This window comes from Myotis myotis, unplaced genomic scaffold (assembly GCF_014108235.1).
Source record: "Myotis myotis isolate mMyoMyo1 unplaced genomic scaffold, mMyoMyo1.p scaffold_m19_p_17, whole genome shotgun sequence".
NCBI classification, from domain to species: domain Eukaryota; kingdom Metazoa; phylum Chordata; class Mammalia; order Chiroptera; family Vespertilionidae; genus Myotis; species Myotis myotis.
In genome coordinates, this window is record NW_023416321.1 from 4,233,927 (window position 1) to 4,251,100 (window position 17,174).

General features: G+C 60.6%; 1 protein-coding gene across 1 annotated transcript in view; it reads left to right on the forward strand.

The window, feature by feature from the left end:
- The window catches only part of SDK2 (sidekick cell adhesion molecule 2), a 127,278-nt gene that overhangs the window by 82,114 nt on the left and 27,990 nt on the right, over positions 1–17,174 (forward strand). The window contains exons 21-36 of the mRNA XM_036339474.1: positions 478–669; positions 1,139–1,260; positions 3,427–3,536; positions 3,633–3,783; positions 5,364–5,601; positions 6,342–6,457; positions 7,137–7,326; positions 8,817–8,915; positions 9,947–10,141; positions 10,630–10,831; positions 11,656–11,759; positions 12,218–12,288; positions 13,143–13,278; positions 14,662–14,718; positions 15,932–16,033; positions 16,153–16,268. Of these exons, the coding sequence (XP_036195367.1) occupies positions 478–669; positions 1,139–1,260; positions 3,427–3,536; positions 3,633–3,783; positions 5,364–5,601; positions 6,342–6,457; positions 7,137–7,326; positions 8,817–8,915; positions 9,947–10,141; positions 10,630–10,831; positions 11,656–11,759; positions 12,218–12,288; positions 13,143–13,278; positions 14,662–14,718; positions 15,932–16,033; positions 16,153–16,268 (2,201 nt within the window). The remainder of the gene's footprint in view (positions 1–477; positions 670–1,138; positions 1,261–3,426; positions 3,537–3,632; positions 3,784–5,363; positions 5,602–6,341; positions 6,458–7,136; positions 7,327–8,816; positions 8,916–9,946; positions 10,142–10,629; positions 10,832–11,655; positions 11,760–12,217; positions 12,289–13,142; positions 13,279–14,661; positions 14,719–15,931; positions 16,034–16,152; positions 16,269–17,174) is intronic.

Consider the following 17,174-nt stretch of genomic DNA (forward strand, 5'->3'; position numbering starts at 1 on the left):
AAGGGACCCCATGAGGCTTGCAACCAGGGGAGCAAAGAGCAGTGGCAGTTTGTCCCGGGCAAACCCCCTGAAACTGTCCCCGAGGCCCCCTAGTCTGACTTCTTAGTGAGCCAAGCCGACCAGCCTAGGCTCATTTCCCCAGCCCTTCCTTGTTCCAGTGTCCCCAGCTTCATAAGGGGCCTCTCAGATTTAAAAAAAAAATGCTCACGGCCCCTCCACTCTGTGATGCATCCCCATGTTCAGCCCCAGCCCTCACATGGCCACCATGAGGACTTGCTCATCCCCGCCCTGCCCATGGGGGTGCCCCCCACCCCCACAAGCAGCACGTGGGGCCCTGGGCCAGGTGCCTCGGCCTGCCTCGGTCCCAGGGCTTCCTGTGCGGAGCTCTCTGTGGACAAGTGAAGGCATGAGGGGCAGGGCAGTGGATCCAGGCCAGCTCACGGCTATGGCCAAGCTCACGCGGCCCGGGGTCCCCAGGGTACCGGATCTCCTGGGAGGAGTATAACCGCACCAACACACGCGTGACACACTACCTGCCCAACGTGACCCTGGAATACCGAGTGACGGGCCTCACCGCGCTCACCACCTATACCATCGAGGTGGCCGCCATGACCGCCAAGGGCCAGGGCCAGGTGTCTGCCTCCACCATCTCCTCCGGGGTGCCTCCAGGTAGGTGCCCAGAGGGCTCCCACTCAGGAGGTCCCTCGTCCTTCAGGAATGTGGTCTGTCTCCCCACAGAGCTCCCCTCCCTGGGTCCCTGTCCCCCGTCTTCCCAGAGCAGGTCCCCTCCTGCGTCCAGGCCTCTGCCCGTGGCTCTCAGAAAAGCAGCCCCCAGCTCCCCTGTGAGCCTCTTGCTCACATGCAGACCCCGGGAGAGGAAGCACTGGGGGGACCCGTCAGCCCCTACGCCTGTCTCAGGACCCGATGTGCTGAGCCACGGAAGCAGGACAAGGACTGTGTTGTCAGGATGAGTCCACACCATGCTCCTTCCTGCTCAGAGGGTCCTAGGAAAAGGGTGGCACAGTGCCCTCTGTGCCCAGAGAGTCCTGTCCCACATGGAGTGACATCCCTCTCGCCCCAAATCCCCCAAATCGCTTCAGTCCTGTCTTTTTTTTTTTTTTTTTTTTTTTTTTTTCAGAACTCCCAGGCGCCCCCACCAACCTGGGCATTTCCAACATCGGCCCCCGCTCCGTGACCTTGCAGTTCAAGCCTGGCTATGACGGGAAAACCTCCATCTCCCGCTGGCTGGTGGAGGCCCAGGTAAGGCCTGTGCAGGGGAGCCCTGGCGCCCGGGAAGCCCACTCCTAGCCTCGGGCGTGCCCATGCTCATGGGCGCAAAATCCTATGTCCTCACGTCTGTGTGCACTGTCACATGCAGCCATCAGATGGGCAAACACGCCAAAAATGGTCCCAACTCTGTCTCCCCTCCACCTGTCCACCTGGGCACACAAATGCACACCAGACCCCTCAGGCCTGGGCAGTGACTGGCTGGCCGAGAAAAGTAACCAGCTGTCACCTGCAGCTCTTTATTTTTAATTTTATTATTATTATTATTACTGTTACTGTTATTATTAGTAAATCCCCAGCCCCCAGCCCCTCCCCTTTGGCAGCTTGTTCTCTGTCTCTCTGTGGGCCCCTTTCTGTTTTGTTTCGTTTGTTTTGTTGTTTCTTAGATTCCACATGGAAGTGAGATCATGTGGTATTTGTCTCTCTCTGTCTGATGTATTTCATTTAGCATAACACCCTCTAGGTCAGGGGTGGGCAAGCTTTTTGACTCCAGGGCCACAATGGGTTCTTAAACTGGACCGGAGGGCCGGAACAAAAGCATGGATGGAGTGTTTGTGTGAACTAATACATGTTAACGCTGCTGCTGGTGAAGGAGCGGAGGGGAGAGCAAGAGAACCCTCCGCTCTTTCGGCTCCGCGGGCCGGATAGAACAGCCGAACAGGCCGGATCCGGCCCGCGGGCCGTAGTTTGCCCACGGCTGCTCTAGGTCCATCCATGTTCTCGCAAGTGGCAAGATTTCATTTTTTTTTTTTTGGCTGAGTAATATTCCATTAACTACATGCCCCACATCTGTATCCACTCATCTGTGGGTGGACACCCGGGGGGCTTTCATGTCTTGGCTATTGCTAATAACGCTGCAGTGGCATAGGGGCGCACCTTTCTCTTCAAATTCTTGTTTTGGATTTTTCCAGGTGGATGCCCAGAAATGGGATGGGTGGGTCGTGTGTAGCTCCAGGTGTAATTTTTTGAGGAATTGCCATACTGATTTCCATGATGGCGGCACCAGTCTGCATTCCCACCAGCAGTGCACCAGGGTCCCTTTCCCCACATTCTTGCCAGCATTTGTTGTTGGCTGACTTATTGATGAGAGGCCTGCAGCCCTTGAAACCTGCAGGAGAGCACTCAGGAGTCCCAGTGCCCAGTCATACCCCCAGGAATTCCAGTTCAGATTTAGCTGGGGTTTTATTTTATTACTAGAGGCCCAGTGCATGAAATTAGTGCACTGGGAGGGTCCCTAGCAGCTGCTGGCTGCCAGCTGGGCATTCCTTCCCTTCCCTCGGCTGGCCCTGCCCCCTGGTTCAACTCCTGGATGAATTCCCGGTCGAGGGGACAATTTGCATACTATGCTTTTATTATATAGGATTTTTTCATTTTTAATATACATATTCTTATTGATTTCAGAGAGGAAGGGAGAGAGAGAAACATCAATGATGAGAACCATTGATCAGCAGCCTCCTGCACGCCCCACACTGGGAATTGAGTCCACAACCCGGGCATGTGTCCTGACCAGGAACTGAACCATGATCTCCTGGTTCATAGGTCAATGCTCAACCACTGAGCGACACCCAGTCAGACTAGCTGGGGTTTTAGAAGCTTGCCAGGGTGTTCTGGGGATCACCTAGGGCAGTGGTCGGCAAACTCATTAGTCAACAGAGCCAAATATCAACAGTACAACGATTGAAATTTATTTTCAGAGCCACATTTTTTAAACTTAAACTATATTGGTAGGTACATTGTTATTAACTTAATTAGGGTACTCCTAAGGCTTAGGAAGAGCCACACTCAAGGGGCCAAAGAGCCGCATGTGGCTCGCGAGCCGCAATTTGCCGACCACGGACCTAGGGGGCTTGTTGAATGCAGCTTCCTGGGTACCAGCCTCAGGGATCGGCTCTGTCGAGGGCGGGGCACAGGAGTGGGTTTATAACATGAGACTCAGATGCAGGCAGGCTGGGGGTCACACATGAAGTGACGTTTAAGAGCCTGGACAGATGGTGGCCCCATCTTGGTGCCCTCCAGGTGAGCCCTGGGGTTTGAGTCAGGACATTCCCTGGGCAGGGCTGGTACCTCTTAGAAGCCGGGGCTCAGAGCGCCTGCCGTGGGCCCCCAGATGGGAAGGTCTAAGGGTGTCTCCCTCGCCAGGTGGGCGTGGTCGGGGAGGGAGAGGAGTGGCTGCTGGTTCACCAGCTCGCCAACGAGCCCGACGCCCGCTCCATGGAGGTGCCCGACCTCAACCCCTTCACCCACTACAGGTAATGGGGCCGGCAGCGGGAGGGCTGCCCAGAGGGGGACGGCCTTTGGCCCGGGGGCCTGCCCTCACCATCCTGCTCATCCCCACCCCACCCCAGCTTCCGCATGCGCCAGGTGAACATCGTGGGCACCAGCCCTCCCAGCCAGCCTTCTAGAAAGATCCAGACCCTCCAGGCGCCCCCCGACATGGCCCCGGCCAACGTGACCTTGCGCACGGCCAGTGAGACCAGCCTGTGGCTCCGCTGGACGGTGAGGCTCCCCGAGGGCAGTGGGCGGGACGACTCCTCCATCCTTATCACCTGCAGAGGTGCCATTGCCTCCAAGGGGCCACAGCAAAGGGGGCGTCCCCCAAAGCACCTACAGCTCCCTTTTCTCTCTCCCACCTCCAGCCTGAAGGGTGCCTGATCAGCGATCTTAGCAAGTGCCGCGTGAGGAGAGGGGGCTAGGAAACGCTGCGCATTGAGCATGGCCCTGTGCCAAGCATTTTGCATTTTTAATTCCATTTAATCCTCCCAGACATCCCGCAGAGGACACATGATCAGTCCAGTTTGCAGTTAAAAAAACAGAGGCTCAGAGAGGTTAGGAGTTCGCCCACAGCCACACAGCTCCCAGGGGTGGGTCTGGGGTTCAGATGTCAGGTAAGGGCTGCTTCTGAGATTGAGGGGGAGGGTGCGGCTCTCAGGCTGTCCCCACAGATCAGGGTTATGCCTACCCCAGGCGACCCTGCAGGAGGAAATCATGCTGGCGTGCTGAGGGCATTCCCTCCCGCCAGGAACTGTTCTGGTTGCTTTATTCAAAGTCAGGCTTTGAGCCCTGTCCACAGCCTGGTAGGGGAGTCTGGGCCCCAAAACTCAGAGCCCTCAGGACCTTCCAAGGGCACAAAAGCTGGAGCTGTGGTTCTGTTTGAGCTCACATCCCAGCAGGGAAGGGACATGCGCACACGGCCGCCCCCAGTGGCTGTACAGTGGTCTCTGGTCTGTTCCACTGGGTGTCCAGGAGCGGGCCTGGCAGGAGGGAAGATGTGGGGAGTGAGGCCGGGGAATGGGAGAAGGTGGCTTAGGTTGTGGGGAGCCCGTGGGAATGCAGAAGGAGGGGTGGGGGTGAGGGCTGAGGGCTCCCCAGCTCATCTCTGCCAGCCTCAGAGGAGAATCTAAAGGGCGGCCCCGGGCGGACACCTGCTTCTGATCCCCGGCTACCCCAACGTGCATACTGCGTGTCAGCATTGCCCAAGTTTATCCAAATGACCTGGAGCCAGTGACCACAGTCCCACCAGCCAGGGCGTAGGCCCAGGAAAGGAATACATCTCTCCCCTTCACTGAGACGCAAACGAGAAGAAAGGACTGAAATACAGCAGGAGAGACTGAGGGTTGCTGGGCAGAGGGACTTCCTAACAGTGACTGGTGCCCGTCCACACGCAGGATGCGGTCTCCAGGGCAGGCATGAGCGAGGCCAGGCATGTTGTAGGCAATAAGTAAGTGCACGTGGGCAGCCTGGGTGAGGGAGCCAAGTGGTAGAGGCAGCCAGAGCCAACGGGGCCTTGCTTATCTGTGTGTTGGGCAGACAGCCTTGGTGGGCCTGCCTCCCGGGTCTGCCTCCCTTAGCGGGGGGTGCACTTGTCACGTGCACAATAAGGAACGGGTGCTGCCTCTCCTTGGAGCCTGGCGCGGAGAGAGAGGGAGACGGGGGCCATCAGAAGCACAGTTTCACCATCTCAGGACGGTGGGTGGAGTAATCCTGGAGTTCCCTGGAAGAGGAGGCACAGGCAGTTCTTTGTACCCAGGGTGAGCCTGGCCTCACAGCTGTCCTGCCCCACCCCTGCTCTCCTGCAGCCTCTCCCGGAGATGGAGTACAACGGGAACCCCGAGTCGGTGGGCTACAAGATTAAATACAGCCGGGCAGACGGCCACGGCAGGGTGCTGAGCCACGTGGTCCTGGACCGTGTGGAGCGGGAGTACACCATCGAGGACCTGGAGGAGTGGACGGAGTACCGCGTCCAGGTCCAGGCCTTCAACGCCATCGGGAACGGGCCCTGGAGCCAGATGGTGATGGGCAGGACACGGGAGTCAGGTACTGCCCCCTCGAGCCAGCCACCCCGTGGCTTCCCAGGGTCTGTGGCCGGGACACCCCCACCTTTGTCTCTCTGCCCTCAGGTCTGCCCAAGGGCACAAACCTGGCGCAGTGGTTCTATTTGTGCTCACGTCCCAGCAGAGCCCTGCGTATCTCCTGTCTCATGACTATTCCCGCTGCTCACGCTGTGCCCACCGTCCCCCCATCTACGCCCTCACCTTGAACTCTGGCACCAGGGTGCCTGAAAGAGCCTTAGGGGGTGGAGTGGGGTCTGGGGAAGAAAATGGGGCACCGACCCCAAATAGAATAGGGGGTGGCTTATATCCCAGAACATTCCAGAAACACAACCAGCAGGTCACAGAGGCCTGGCAGGGGGTCACCCAGAGAATCTGAGCCCCCAGCCTGCAGGCCGCCTCGTTTGTCCACGTGTGGTTTCCTCCCTGTGGCTTTGTCCTGGCACCTTGGAAATGACAGGTCCCTCCCACCCCGGCCCTGCCCGCCCTCCCTGCTGTGCTGGAAGGAGATGCAGGCTCATCCCACGGTTAGCCTGAGCAGAGGAGGGGGCAGCTGACCTGAAGAAACAGCATCTGTGACGGGCCACAGCCAGAAGGAATCATGGAGGGAAATTCTCCCCTTGGGGACTGAGCCCCGTTTTCTCCCCGGGCCCCACTCCCCTCCTGTCCACCGTAGGGTCCTGTTTAGGTCCTGACACCATCCTCCTCGCCCCCTTTCTCCCTCAGTCCCGTCCTCGGGCCCCACCAACGTGTCTGCGCTGGCCACCACCTCCAGCAGCATGCTGGTGCGCTGGAGCCCGGTCCCCGAGGCTGAGCGCAACGGGCTCCTGCTGGGCTACAAGGTGAGTCCCGCTCCGGGGTCGGGAGGAGGCCCAGGCTCTCTACCGGCTTCCCCATCCAGGGTGCCCTGCCCCCTGGGGCTCAGCCTCTGCCTCCAGAGTGGGCAAAAGGGATCTGTCTGGCTTCTCATCCACCGGTCGCCATGGCAACCAGAGTCCTCCCTTAGGGGTTGGGCGGGGGGCGGTTTCCAGGGAAGGCATGGGGTCCTTGGGGCTGCTCTGCCTCCCCCAGGAGGCCACGCTGGGAGCCCCAAGCCTCACTCTCAGCTCTGATGGGCTCAGCGTCATTTTCTATCACCTTCTAGAATCCCGCCCCAAAGCCAAACCTACCTGCCTAGTCCAGCCCTGGCCTGGAAGTCAGGAGATGTGCCTTTAGGTCCCGGCTCTGCCACTACTGGCTGTGTGACCCTGAGCAAGTCACACGCCCTCTCTGGGCCTGTTTTCCTACCTGGGTGCTCTCTAAGGAAACTCCCAGCTCCCTGGCTGAGTGCGTCTTTGGGTCCGTCCCCACCCCCCGCCCCGTCCCCGTTCCCCATGCCTCCCTGGGGCCAAGCCACTGCAAGGAGCCCAAGTCTACCTGCTCCATCCACCCCTCGGCCCCTGGGCAGGGGACTTAGGAGACGGGCTGGCAGGGCAGAGGCAGGCCGAGGCGAGGTCCTGACCCGGCGCTGGGCTCCGGCAGGTGCTGTACAGGGAGAAGGACTCGGACCCCCAGCCCCGGGTCTGGCTGGTGGAAGGCAACGCGTCCCTCAGCGTCCAGCTCACGGGCCTGGGCAAGTACGTGCTCTACGAGGTCCAGGTGCTAGCCTTCACGCGCATCGGGGACGGCAGCCCCAGCCGCCCCCCGGTCCTGGAGCGGACGCTGGATGACGGTGAGTCCCGTCCCTGCCCCCGCCCCTCTGGGTCACCCTCTGTTCCTGGGAGAAGCCGGTCGCTGGGGTCACCACCCCCCTGGGGGGGGGGAGGCTGATTACAGACTGCGCCTCTGTAAGGACGGAAGGACCACACAGGGGCAGTTTGACATTTTGACATCTGATCTCTCTCTCTCTCTCTCTCTCTCTCTCTCTCTCTCTCTCTCTCTCTCGGACAAATGTCCAGAATAGACACTTTGCACCTGTTTTGATGTCCTGTTCACCTGGGGCAGGTTCGCCTTTGAGTTGAGGCCTGTGGGAGGGAAGGGCTTGATTTTCCCTGGGCACAAGCCCCCTGGTCCTGTGTGCAAAAGAGAGATGCCAACGGGGCTGCGGGCATTCATCCCTGCGGCAAAGGCGGGCAGACAGGTCCCCTGCCCTTCCCTCTCCCCACACACGTACTCACAGACCACCCCCCACAGACATCTGTGGGGCCCAGAGAGGAATGCAAGAGGAAGCCCATACGCCCTATGTCCATAGAGTCTGAAGTTATAAATCAAGCTGATGAGCTGTTAAATTGAGTACGTCCTGTCCTCCTGCCTTGACAAATATATCCTCATATGACCTGGAAGGCCAAGTTCAAGTTTAGAAATCTCAGACTTCTGGGCGTACTGAGGCATCACATGAGGAGTGCCGCCACCCCCCCCCCCCCCAGGGCTTCTCCCTTCCTCTCCTCCAGCCCGTGCCATTCAGTGCCCCATCCGCACGCACCAAAGAGCCACCCCGCCATCCAGAGGTGCACGTCTGCAGGGGTGGGCCTGGGAGACGGGCCTGTGCAGACCCTGGGAACAGGCTTGGGCCTGTCTGGGCAGAGGATTCCAGGTCTAGAAAGAGAAGTGATGTGGGCTCAGGGTGGCCATGCCCCCTTCCGCCTCCCCCCAGCTGCCTCACCCCATGGGGGCAGGAAGTCAGAGTGGTACCTTCTAAAGCACAGACCTGCCTGACCAGCATGGCTCAGCATTGACCTATGAACCAGGAGGCCACAGTTCGATTCCCGATCAGGGCTCATGCCCAGATTGCTGGCTTGATCCCTAGTAGGGGGCGTGCAGGAGGCAGCCGATGGATGATTCTCATAATTGATGTTTCTCTCTCTCTCCCTCTCCCTTCCTCTCTGAAATCAATAAAAATATATTTTTAAAAATAATAATAATAAAGTACAGACCTCCTTGCCCGGCGCTGAGGGCATGGACCTAATGTGTGCACATGTGCACAGACCAAGCTAAAGGTCCCTCCTCGTTCCTGCCAGTCATGCCCATGTTGAGGGTAGAGACCTCCGATAGCATCTTCGTGTGCAGACACTGTGTTAGGACACGGTGCCAGGCACAGAGCAGCGCCCCGTGGAGTTTGTCCAGCTGGGTGCCCCCCACCACGCTGCTCTGCCAGAGCTGACCCGGCTCAGGGCTGAGCAGCAGCTTCGCTCACTGTCACCCGCTTCTTCTTCGTCCCCCCAGTCCCGGGACCACCCATGGGCATCCTCTTCCCGGAGGTGAGGACCACGTCCGTGCGGCTGATCTGGCAGCCCCCCGCGGCCCCCAACGGCATCATCCTCGGTAAGCCTTTCCCCATCCCGTGCCCCGGCCACAGGAAGGAGGAGGCATAAGGCGTAACGGAGGCACATCCGGTGTTGGCGGGAGGAAAACCAGCCAGGAGGTGCCCCCATCTCATCCCCTCAAGAACAGGTCCGGATCATGTTTCTCCCACCAGAAAGCTCAGTCTGTAAGATTAGCAGCTGGAGCCCTGACCGGTGTGGCTCAGTGGATAGAGCATCGGCCTGCGGACTGAAGGGTCCCGGGTTTGATTCCAGTCAAGGGCATGTACCTGGGTTGCGCGGGCACATCCCCAGTAGGGGGCGTTCAGGAGACAGCTGATTGATGTTTCTCTCTCGCCGATGTTTCTGACTCTCTATCCTTCTCCCTTCCTCTCTGTAAAAAATCAATAAAATATATTTTTTAAAAAAAGATTAGCAGCTGGAGGGCAAGGTCAAGGTCAGGGCTCACTCACCGGTTAACTTTGTTCCCCCAAGAGTCCCAGGTCCCCAGTGTAGGGGCCATCTGGTAAACCTCAGCCGCTGTTCCCATGTATGACCAGATGGGGGCGCCCTGGCTGGCTCAGCAAAGCCATGCTCACAGGAGCTAACCCCCGCCCCCAGCGGGGTGGGGGGGCGTGCAGATCAGATTCATCAGCGCCTCAGAAGGCAGACTGGAGACAAGGAAAGGCAGGTGCACTGGACTTGGAATGACCTGGGTTGGAATTGCAGCTCAGTCACTTCCTAGCAGGTGGCCTGGCCTCTCTGAGCCTCCCTTTCCTCACCTGAGGCTGTTAAGTGGGTCACAGACACTGTGGCTAGAGCCCCTGTCCATGCCCCTCCCCTGCTGGCACACTCCCCACAGGCAGCTGAGGACACAAGAGTGACCAAGGGGGCTTCACACAGACGGACCACAGCCAAGGTGGTCCCCCTGCAGACGTTAGGGTGGCCGAGGAAGGAATGACCCTTTATCAGGGATCTGGCGGGCCGTGTGTCCTGCTGCTTAGCTCAGCCCATGTCCTTCCTTCTCCCCCTCCCCCCCCACCTCCCCGCCAGCTTACCAGATCACACACCGGCTCAACGCCACCACCGCCAACACAGCCTCCGTGGAAGTGCTGGCACCCAGCGCCCGCCAGTACACGGCCACCGGCCTCAAGCCCGAGTCGGTCTACCTGTTCCGCATCACCGCCCAGACCCGCAAGGGCTGGGGCGAGGCCGCTGAGGCCCTGGTGGTGACCACCGAGAAGAGAGGTGACTGCCCACTGGGGCTGGGGAGGCCTGAAGGGCAGCTGAGGGCCCACCCCCACCCACCCAGGTGTTCCGACCCTCTCCCCATGGACGGCTGGGCTCAGCTGGCGAGGGTCACCTTGCCCTGGCCTGGGATGGAAAGTGGGCTCACGTGCCTGACTGCCTAAGAGAGCTCAGGACCCCCAAGGCCTGGCTCCTGTTGGTCCCATGTAACAGACCTTCTTTCTGAGCCTTGATGTTCCCATCTGTGCAATGGATCAGCACCCCTGCCCCGAGCAGAGATGGCAAGGCAAGGCCGTCAGGGATGACTCTGAATAGCTCTCTCAGAATCCAGGGCTGGGCTGGGAGTTCCCCTGCAAGGGGCCTGCTCCGCCCCAGCTGCCACTGGCCAGGAGCCGCACAGGTGCTGGCTGTCGGGTGGGGCAGGGGGGCAGGCCTGAGCCCAAAGCACCTCCTTTCCCCACTTGAGAAGTTGATCCTCCGGCCCGCAGACCGCCCGCAGCCCCCCAGCAAGCCCGTGGTGCGGCAGGAGGACGTGAAGGCGCGCAGCGTGCTGCTGTCCTGGGAGCCGGGCAGCGACGGGCTGTCCCCCGTGCGCTACTACTCCGTCCAGACCCGCGAGCTGCCCAGCGGCAGGTGGGCGCTGCACTCGGCCTCCGTGAGCCACAACGCCTCGGCCTGCGTGGTGGACAGGTGAGGCCCCAGCATCTCCGCCCCGCGCCTCCGGCCGGGACCGCCGTGCAGAGCCCCGAGGGGCTCCCTCCACCCCCGGGCCTCTCTCCAGCACGCTCAGCCCCGCTCTGGCCCGACCGCCCTGCTCTCTCTGGGGCCTGTTACAGCGGCCTCTTCATTATCCGCTTCTGGAGCCTAGAAGCCCCGCAGCGAGGCGCGCTCCATCCTTCATTAGCGGCTTCTCCCAGCCAGGCAGCTCCTCCAGCCTCATCTTTAATAGGGAGCTTCACTCCTCTCCGCCACTCTGGCTTCAATAGCGTTCCTAGTGGGTCGTATTTTTTATGCTTCAGTTGTCGTGACCGGGAGTTTTGAGCGATACTTTCCTCCCAGTAAATCAAAAAGGAAGCCGTTTGCCTGGAGAGGAAGTGAGGCTGGTAGAGATGAAGTGTGGTTCACTCTTGAGAGCTGCGGCCCTTCCTAAATTTACTGAATTCGGGAAAGGGGTGGCAGTTCCTGGAGGGGGAGTTGCTGTGTTCCTCCTTCGAGGCAAGAAATATGCAGATGGTTCCTCCTGGGGACCATCCCCCCTGGGGACCATCCCTCCTGGGGACCTATGGCTTATAATGGAGCTAAAGGTGTGGCCGCACCCCAAGCTGGCATGGTCTAGGGACCAGCCTGGGAGCTCAGGGCCAGGCCCCTGTTTGTCCCATGTGACAGACCTTCTTTCTGAGCCTCGATGTTCCCATCTGTGCAATGGATCGACAACCCTGCCCCTTGCCCCAAGCAGAGATGACGAAGCAAGGCAATTAGGGAACCTCTGTTCACTGAGCCCGATTCCCCTACAGGCTCAAGCCCTTCACGTCCTACAAGTTCCGAGTGAAGGCGACCAATGACATCGGGGACAGTGAGTTCAGTGAGGAGTCGGAACCACTGACCACCCTGCAGGCCGGTCAGTGCCCCCACCCTTGGGTGTCTTTCTCTTGGTCCACTGGGTACCTCCTGAGCACTAGGTGACCTCTTCTGGGGGGGAGGGGCCTCCAAAGATGGGAGGGGCCTGCTGGGCCAGAGGGGGCCTTGGCCTTGGGCTCAGCACCCACAGCCAGCCTGGCTCCTAGTGCATTTCTTCTCTGATATCTCTCAAGTTGGTGGCCAACCCCGTAAACCAGTGAATGGGAGTGGGGGCCTCAGGGGCAGGGGCAGGCCTGTGGCTTTCTGAACAGAGAGGAGGGGGCACTGGGCTCTTGGGCTGTGGTCAAGGTCCCCGCCCCTCTCTCCCTTCACCCTGGCCTTTGCTCTGCAGAAGTTGGGGTGGTGGGTGACCTGAGGCGGAGCTGCCCACAGTTCACTGTCCTCCCAGGGGGCCTCAGTCCCAGCCCCCAAAGCTCACCTCTCTGCCTCTCTCCCCAGCCCCCGACGAAGCGCCCACCATCGTCTCGGTGACACCCCACACCACCACCTCCGTGCTGATCCGATGGCAGGTGAGGCCCAGCAGCAGGGAGGGGCCAGGCACCAACCTCGGCCCACCTGCAGCCCCCCTGAAGGGAAAGTTCTTAAAGAGAAAACAGGGCGGCACCCCGAGCCCTCCCCCAGCCCAGGGCTACATTCCTCAAATGACCGTGACCTAAGCAGCTGGGAGCCCGGAGAAACGAGCAGATGGGGCCATGGTGAAGGGGCAGGGAGGTACCAGCAGGCGCTAGGGATGCAATTAAGGATCAAATAAAGGGCTGAGTGGTTTCAGCAGGATTTTTAAGAGAGGTGTCATAAAAAGTAGCTTTCACCGTCTCCCGGAGCTTGTTCTACTCAGCTGTGGACGAGAGCAGAAAGCAAAGGAGACACAATTGAGGTGCAGGGAGGGAGGAGAAAAGGGGGGTGGGGGGTACATCTGCCCTTGTTCTGGCCTCAGAGCTGGAGAGGACTGGGCGCTCAGGAAACTCCAGGCAGAGGGACCAGAGGCTGAGGGTGGCTAGTGACCATGTCAGGCAGCTCCTAGGCAAGGTCCAGCTCTCTGAGAAGATCCAGGTCAGGCTGGGCCCCAGTGATGCTGTGTGACCGTGGGCAAGTTCCTGAACCTCTCTGAGCCTGCCTTTCTGCTCCGTTAGGTGGGATGGCACGGTGATTCCTGCCCTTCCTTGCCTCGCAGGGCCTGCTGCGAGGATGAAATAGCCGTGTTGGAAATGCCTTGTGAATTAAAAAGGCTCCGTGTCATTTTGACTCCTTTTCCTGGTTGAGACTCAGTCGCTGCTCTGAGCCGGGGAGGGAGGGCAGAGCAGAGTGGAGGAGGGTGAGCTGCATGGTCCCGGCCCCTCTCCATTCCCCACTCCCTTCCCTGCAGCCACCAGCCGAGGACAAGATCAATGGCATCCTCCTGGGCTTCCGGATCCGGTACCGCGAGCTGCTGTACGAGGGTCTGAGGGGCTTCACGCTTCGTGGCATCAACAACCCGGGGGCCAGGTGGACAGAGCTGACCTGTGAGTGACGTTGCGGGACTGGGGAGGGGGGGGGGCCCGGGGGGCACAGGCTCACCTGCCTAAAGCTCTCAGCTTCCTGGAGTCTCTCTAACCCGAAACGCTGCCATCCACCCCCGTGTGTGCCTCTCACCCCTGTCCCCTTCGGTCACTGAGCGAGTCTTTATTGAGCACCTTCTCTGTGCCCTGGACACCGTGGACAAAACAGACAGGGTCCCTGCCCTCTCAGAGCTCCAAGGCTGGGGAGGACGTAGCCCCGGAGAGCCTAGGCCAGTGTCGGAAAAGGCTTCCCAGGGGAACGGACGCTGATGGCGGATTCCATGGCAACCAGTCCAACGGGACAGGGAGAGCCCAGCATGTGCAAAGGGCCTGAGGTGGGGGAGGAGGACCAAAAGCCAAGCCTGGTCACCGCCCAAGGGTAGCAGCCTGGCCCCCTCCGGGTCCAGGGAGGTCACTGTTCTGCTCTGGGCTCCTCAAAACCCAGCCTGCCTCTAGGGAAGAGGGACATCCCAGGGAGAGTCACGAGGGAATGGCCTGTTGCATTTGGGGGTGAGGAGGGTGGCGTTGGTGGCATGATGGCTGGCGATGGGGTCCAGAGGCAGGGTGGCCAGTAGGAGGCTAATGCAGGAACCTGGGCAAGAGCGTGCGGTTGGGGCCAGGGTGGCCGGCTCAGGATGGGACTGAGGGCCGGTATCGGAGATGACGTGCCGTGGGCTCCATGACGGACTCAGGTCAGGGACAGAGACAGGTGGGAGAGGGAGGAATCCAGAGGATTTGGGTGCCCAGGTGGGAGGTGGGACCATTCACCAAACCAGAGGCTAGCAGGACGGGCAGAGCCGTTTAAGATCCTCTCCGCTATGAATTTTCCTCCCGTAATTCCCCTGAGCCTTTCCGGCCTTGTCTCCGAGCGAGGATTCGCAGACAGCGCAGTGATGGACCGCGCAGCTCCGGCGCCTTGATAGAAAACCTCGGAAGGAGCAGACCCCGGGCATGCGTTGTTTGTCTATTTTGCTTGCGGTGTTTCTATTGCCCGTGATTCATAGTCGTGTTTCCTGATAGGAAATAGTTCCCGGTTCATGTGAGGAAATTCACAACCACTGCTTGATGGTGGTTTGCAGGAGCGGAGGCCAGGGAATGAGCTGGGGCCAGAGGGTTCCCCCAGCATGTCCCCAGGGATGCTGGGCCCCCGGGGGCTCAGGGTACCCCGTGGCCTCAGACCAGCGCACACCGGGGCAGGGCAGCACTGGCGCCTAGCTCAGCCTCAGGAACCCCTCCCCTCTCTCCGTCCTGCCCCCCTCATTGGGGTCTTCGTGGAGGGGTGTGTGTACTAACCTCCGCTGTCTGCTGTCTCCCTCCGGCCCCTCCCTCCGCCTCCCCACCCGGTAGCCTTGTTCTCCATGCGGAACCTGAGCCGGCCCAGCCTCACGCAGTACGAGCTGGACAGTAAGTCTTGCATGGCGGCTTCGTCTGGGGCCCACGCCCTCCGCAGGGATGGGGAGTGGGGCCTCTGAGGACGCCTGGCCGCAGGCGAGTGGCGCGCCCACCTCGGGCTACCGCAAGAATGGGACCACCCTTCGCACGTGCAAATTTCCCACAACACACCGAGACGCAGGGCCCCCAGGCCTCTGTCCGTGGGGTGCGGCACGGAAAAGCAGCCAGCTCTGGTCTGTGTGCTGGGCTGGGGGACAGTGGGGCCATCATGGGAGCTGTTGGCTCGGCTGGTTGGCCACGCAGGTGTCCATGTCACCACCGCCCCAGCTGGCCCAGCAAAGGCACCTGCAGCTGGGCTCTGTCTTCCGGCCCAGACCCAGCTGTGGAGGGAGCAGGGCCCCCCCCTCCCCCAGGGACCAGGAAACCTTGCTGCCTCGCATGGCCTGTTTCTCAAGTCCCAGCTGTGGTTCCCCGAAGTCCCGGGGCCTTGGACAAGGGACCCCCACTCTGTAGGACTGAACTGTCCCTCTCCTTCCTTCCTCAACCGGTGGCTGCACGGCCCGCTCCCCACTCCCACTCCAGAAGGGAGAATGTGCACCCAGAAAGGGAGATGGGGAGTCAGCCGCGCCCCCAGCAGGGACAGCGTCCCCACCCAGGATGTCAGAGCCCATTTCCTGCTTCTCTCCCAGCCACTGTCCAGGCATCTCACCCAGGTGCCCCAAACCCGGGGGAAAACGCAGGGTTTCTTAGCCCAGAGTTCACGTCCAATAAGCCCCTTCCCTTAGGGCTGAGCCCCCTGTCAGGAGCTGGTGCTGGAAACTTCTAGCATCTGCCATGTGGAGCAGGAGTGACCGGTGACCCGGTGTGGCCAGGACAGGCAGGGGAGTGACCTCTGACCCAGGACAGGCAGGGAAGGAGTGACCCCTGACCCGGTGTGCCCAGGGCAGCCTTGGTTCTCACCAGTGTCTCAACACAACCATGACTAGTGCCCCTTTTAGTCTCAACCGTGTGCCCTAGGGTCCCCCTGGGCCAGGAAGCCAGCCAGCATCCCCTGGGTCCAGGTCCCAGGCCTCCTCTTCCCTGCTCTTTCCTGAGTCTCCACTCAGGGACTAGCATCACAGGGTGCACCATGCAGCCTCCCCCACAGCCCCACCCTCCATGGCTCCGTCCCCTGCAGGACCGTGACCTCTGAGTGTCCCTCCCTCCCCCCTCTCGCCCACCACAGACCTGAACAGGCACCGGCGCTACGAGATCCGCATGACCGTGTACAACGCCGTGGGCGAGGGGCCCCTGAGTGCCCCGCAGGAGGTCTTCGTAGGGGAGGCAGGTGAGTGCCGCTGCCCCGGGGCCCCAGCCCGCCTTTCCTGCCCCACGAGGCCCAGCCCGCCTCCTTCTCCTCCCGGGAGTCACCGGCTCCACACACTCACCTCCCTTCATGCCCTCCAGTGCCCACGATGGCGCCCCGCAACGTGGCCGTCCACGGCCCCACGGCCACACAGCTGGACGTGACGTGGGAGCCTCCCCCGCTGGAGAGCCAGAACGGAGACATCCAGGGCTACAAGGTACGGACGCTCCAAAGGCCAGGCTGGGGGTTGGGGGTGACCCACAGTCGGTGGTAGAAGAGACCCCCAGGTCTACACCTGCTGTTTGTACACAGCCCACAGGATTATCGTGCAGCTGAGACAAAAGTACCCCCGCCTGTGCACGTCCTGGGACACAGGAACTCAGGCCTCGCCCTCCCAGCCCCCTAGCAGCAACATCAGATCCATGCAAAGCAGCTATTTGGCCAACCCTCATTACATTGATGCTTGATTGGCTGGCCACTGTCCAAATCTCTATTTAAAAACTAGTTCTAAATGTGTACTGATGTCACTGTTAGGGCAGGAGTCCGTTAGTCCCCACAAGTCACGGAGCCCTTGAGGACTCCTTCATCCTCTTGAAAGCCCTGGGAAGCTGGGAGATGATCCATGTGTGTGCCCATTGTATAGATGAGGAAACTGAGGCCCAGTTCCGGGGACCCGGCCAGGTCACAAAAACAGCAGGTGGCAGAGAATCAGCCCCAGGTGTGCTGGCCGCCACTCCACCAGGGGCTGAGCACACAGCCACCAGAGGAGCTGGAGCCGTTAGGACACAGCCCTGGGCCGTGTCTGGAGCCTGCCACCCGTTCGCGTGTCCAGAGAATGGCCCAGGCAATGACAGGTGTGGCGTGTGAGGGCCACGAGGGGCCCCGTGGTCACCTGGCTCAGCCCTCACTGCGCAGGCAGAAACCGAGTCTCCGAAAAGGCGCAGGGCTCACCCCATCACGGGGCTGGTTAGTGCTGGTAGCCCTGGTTTAAGACAGAATCTGGAGTAGGCGTCTCTTTCCATCTGGGGCGAAGGAGGCGGGAGAGAGGAGGAAAGACATCTTGCCAAGGAAGCACTAAGGATGATGACACCCCTGGAGTCCTTGCCGGGGAGTGCCAGCTGGG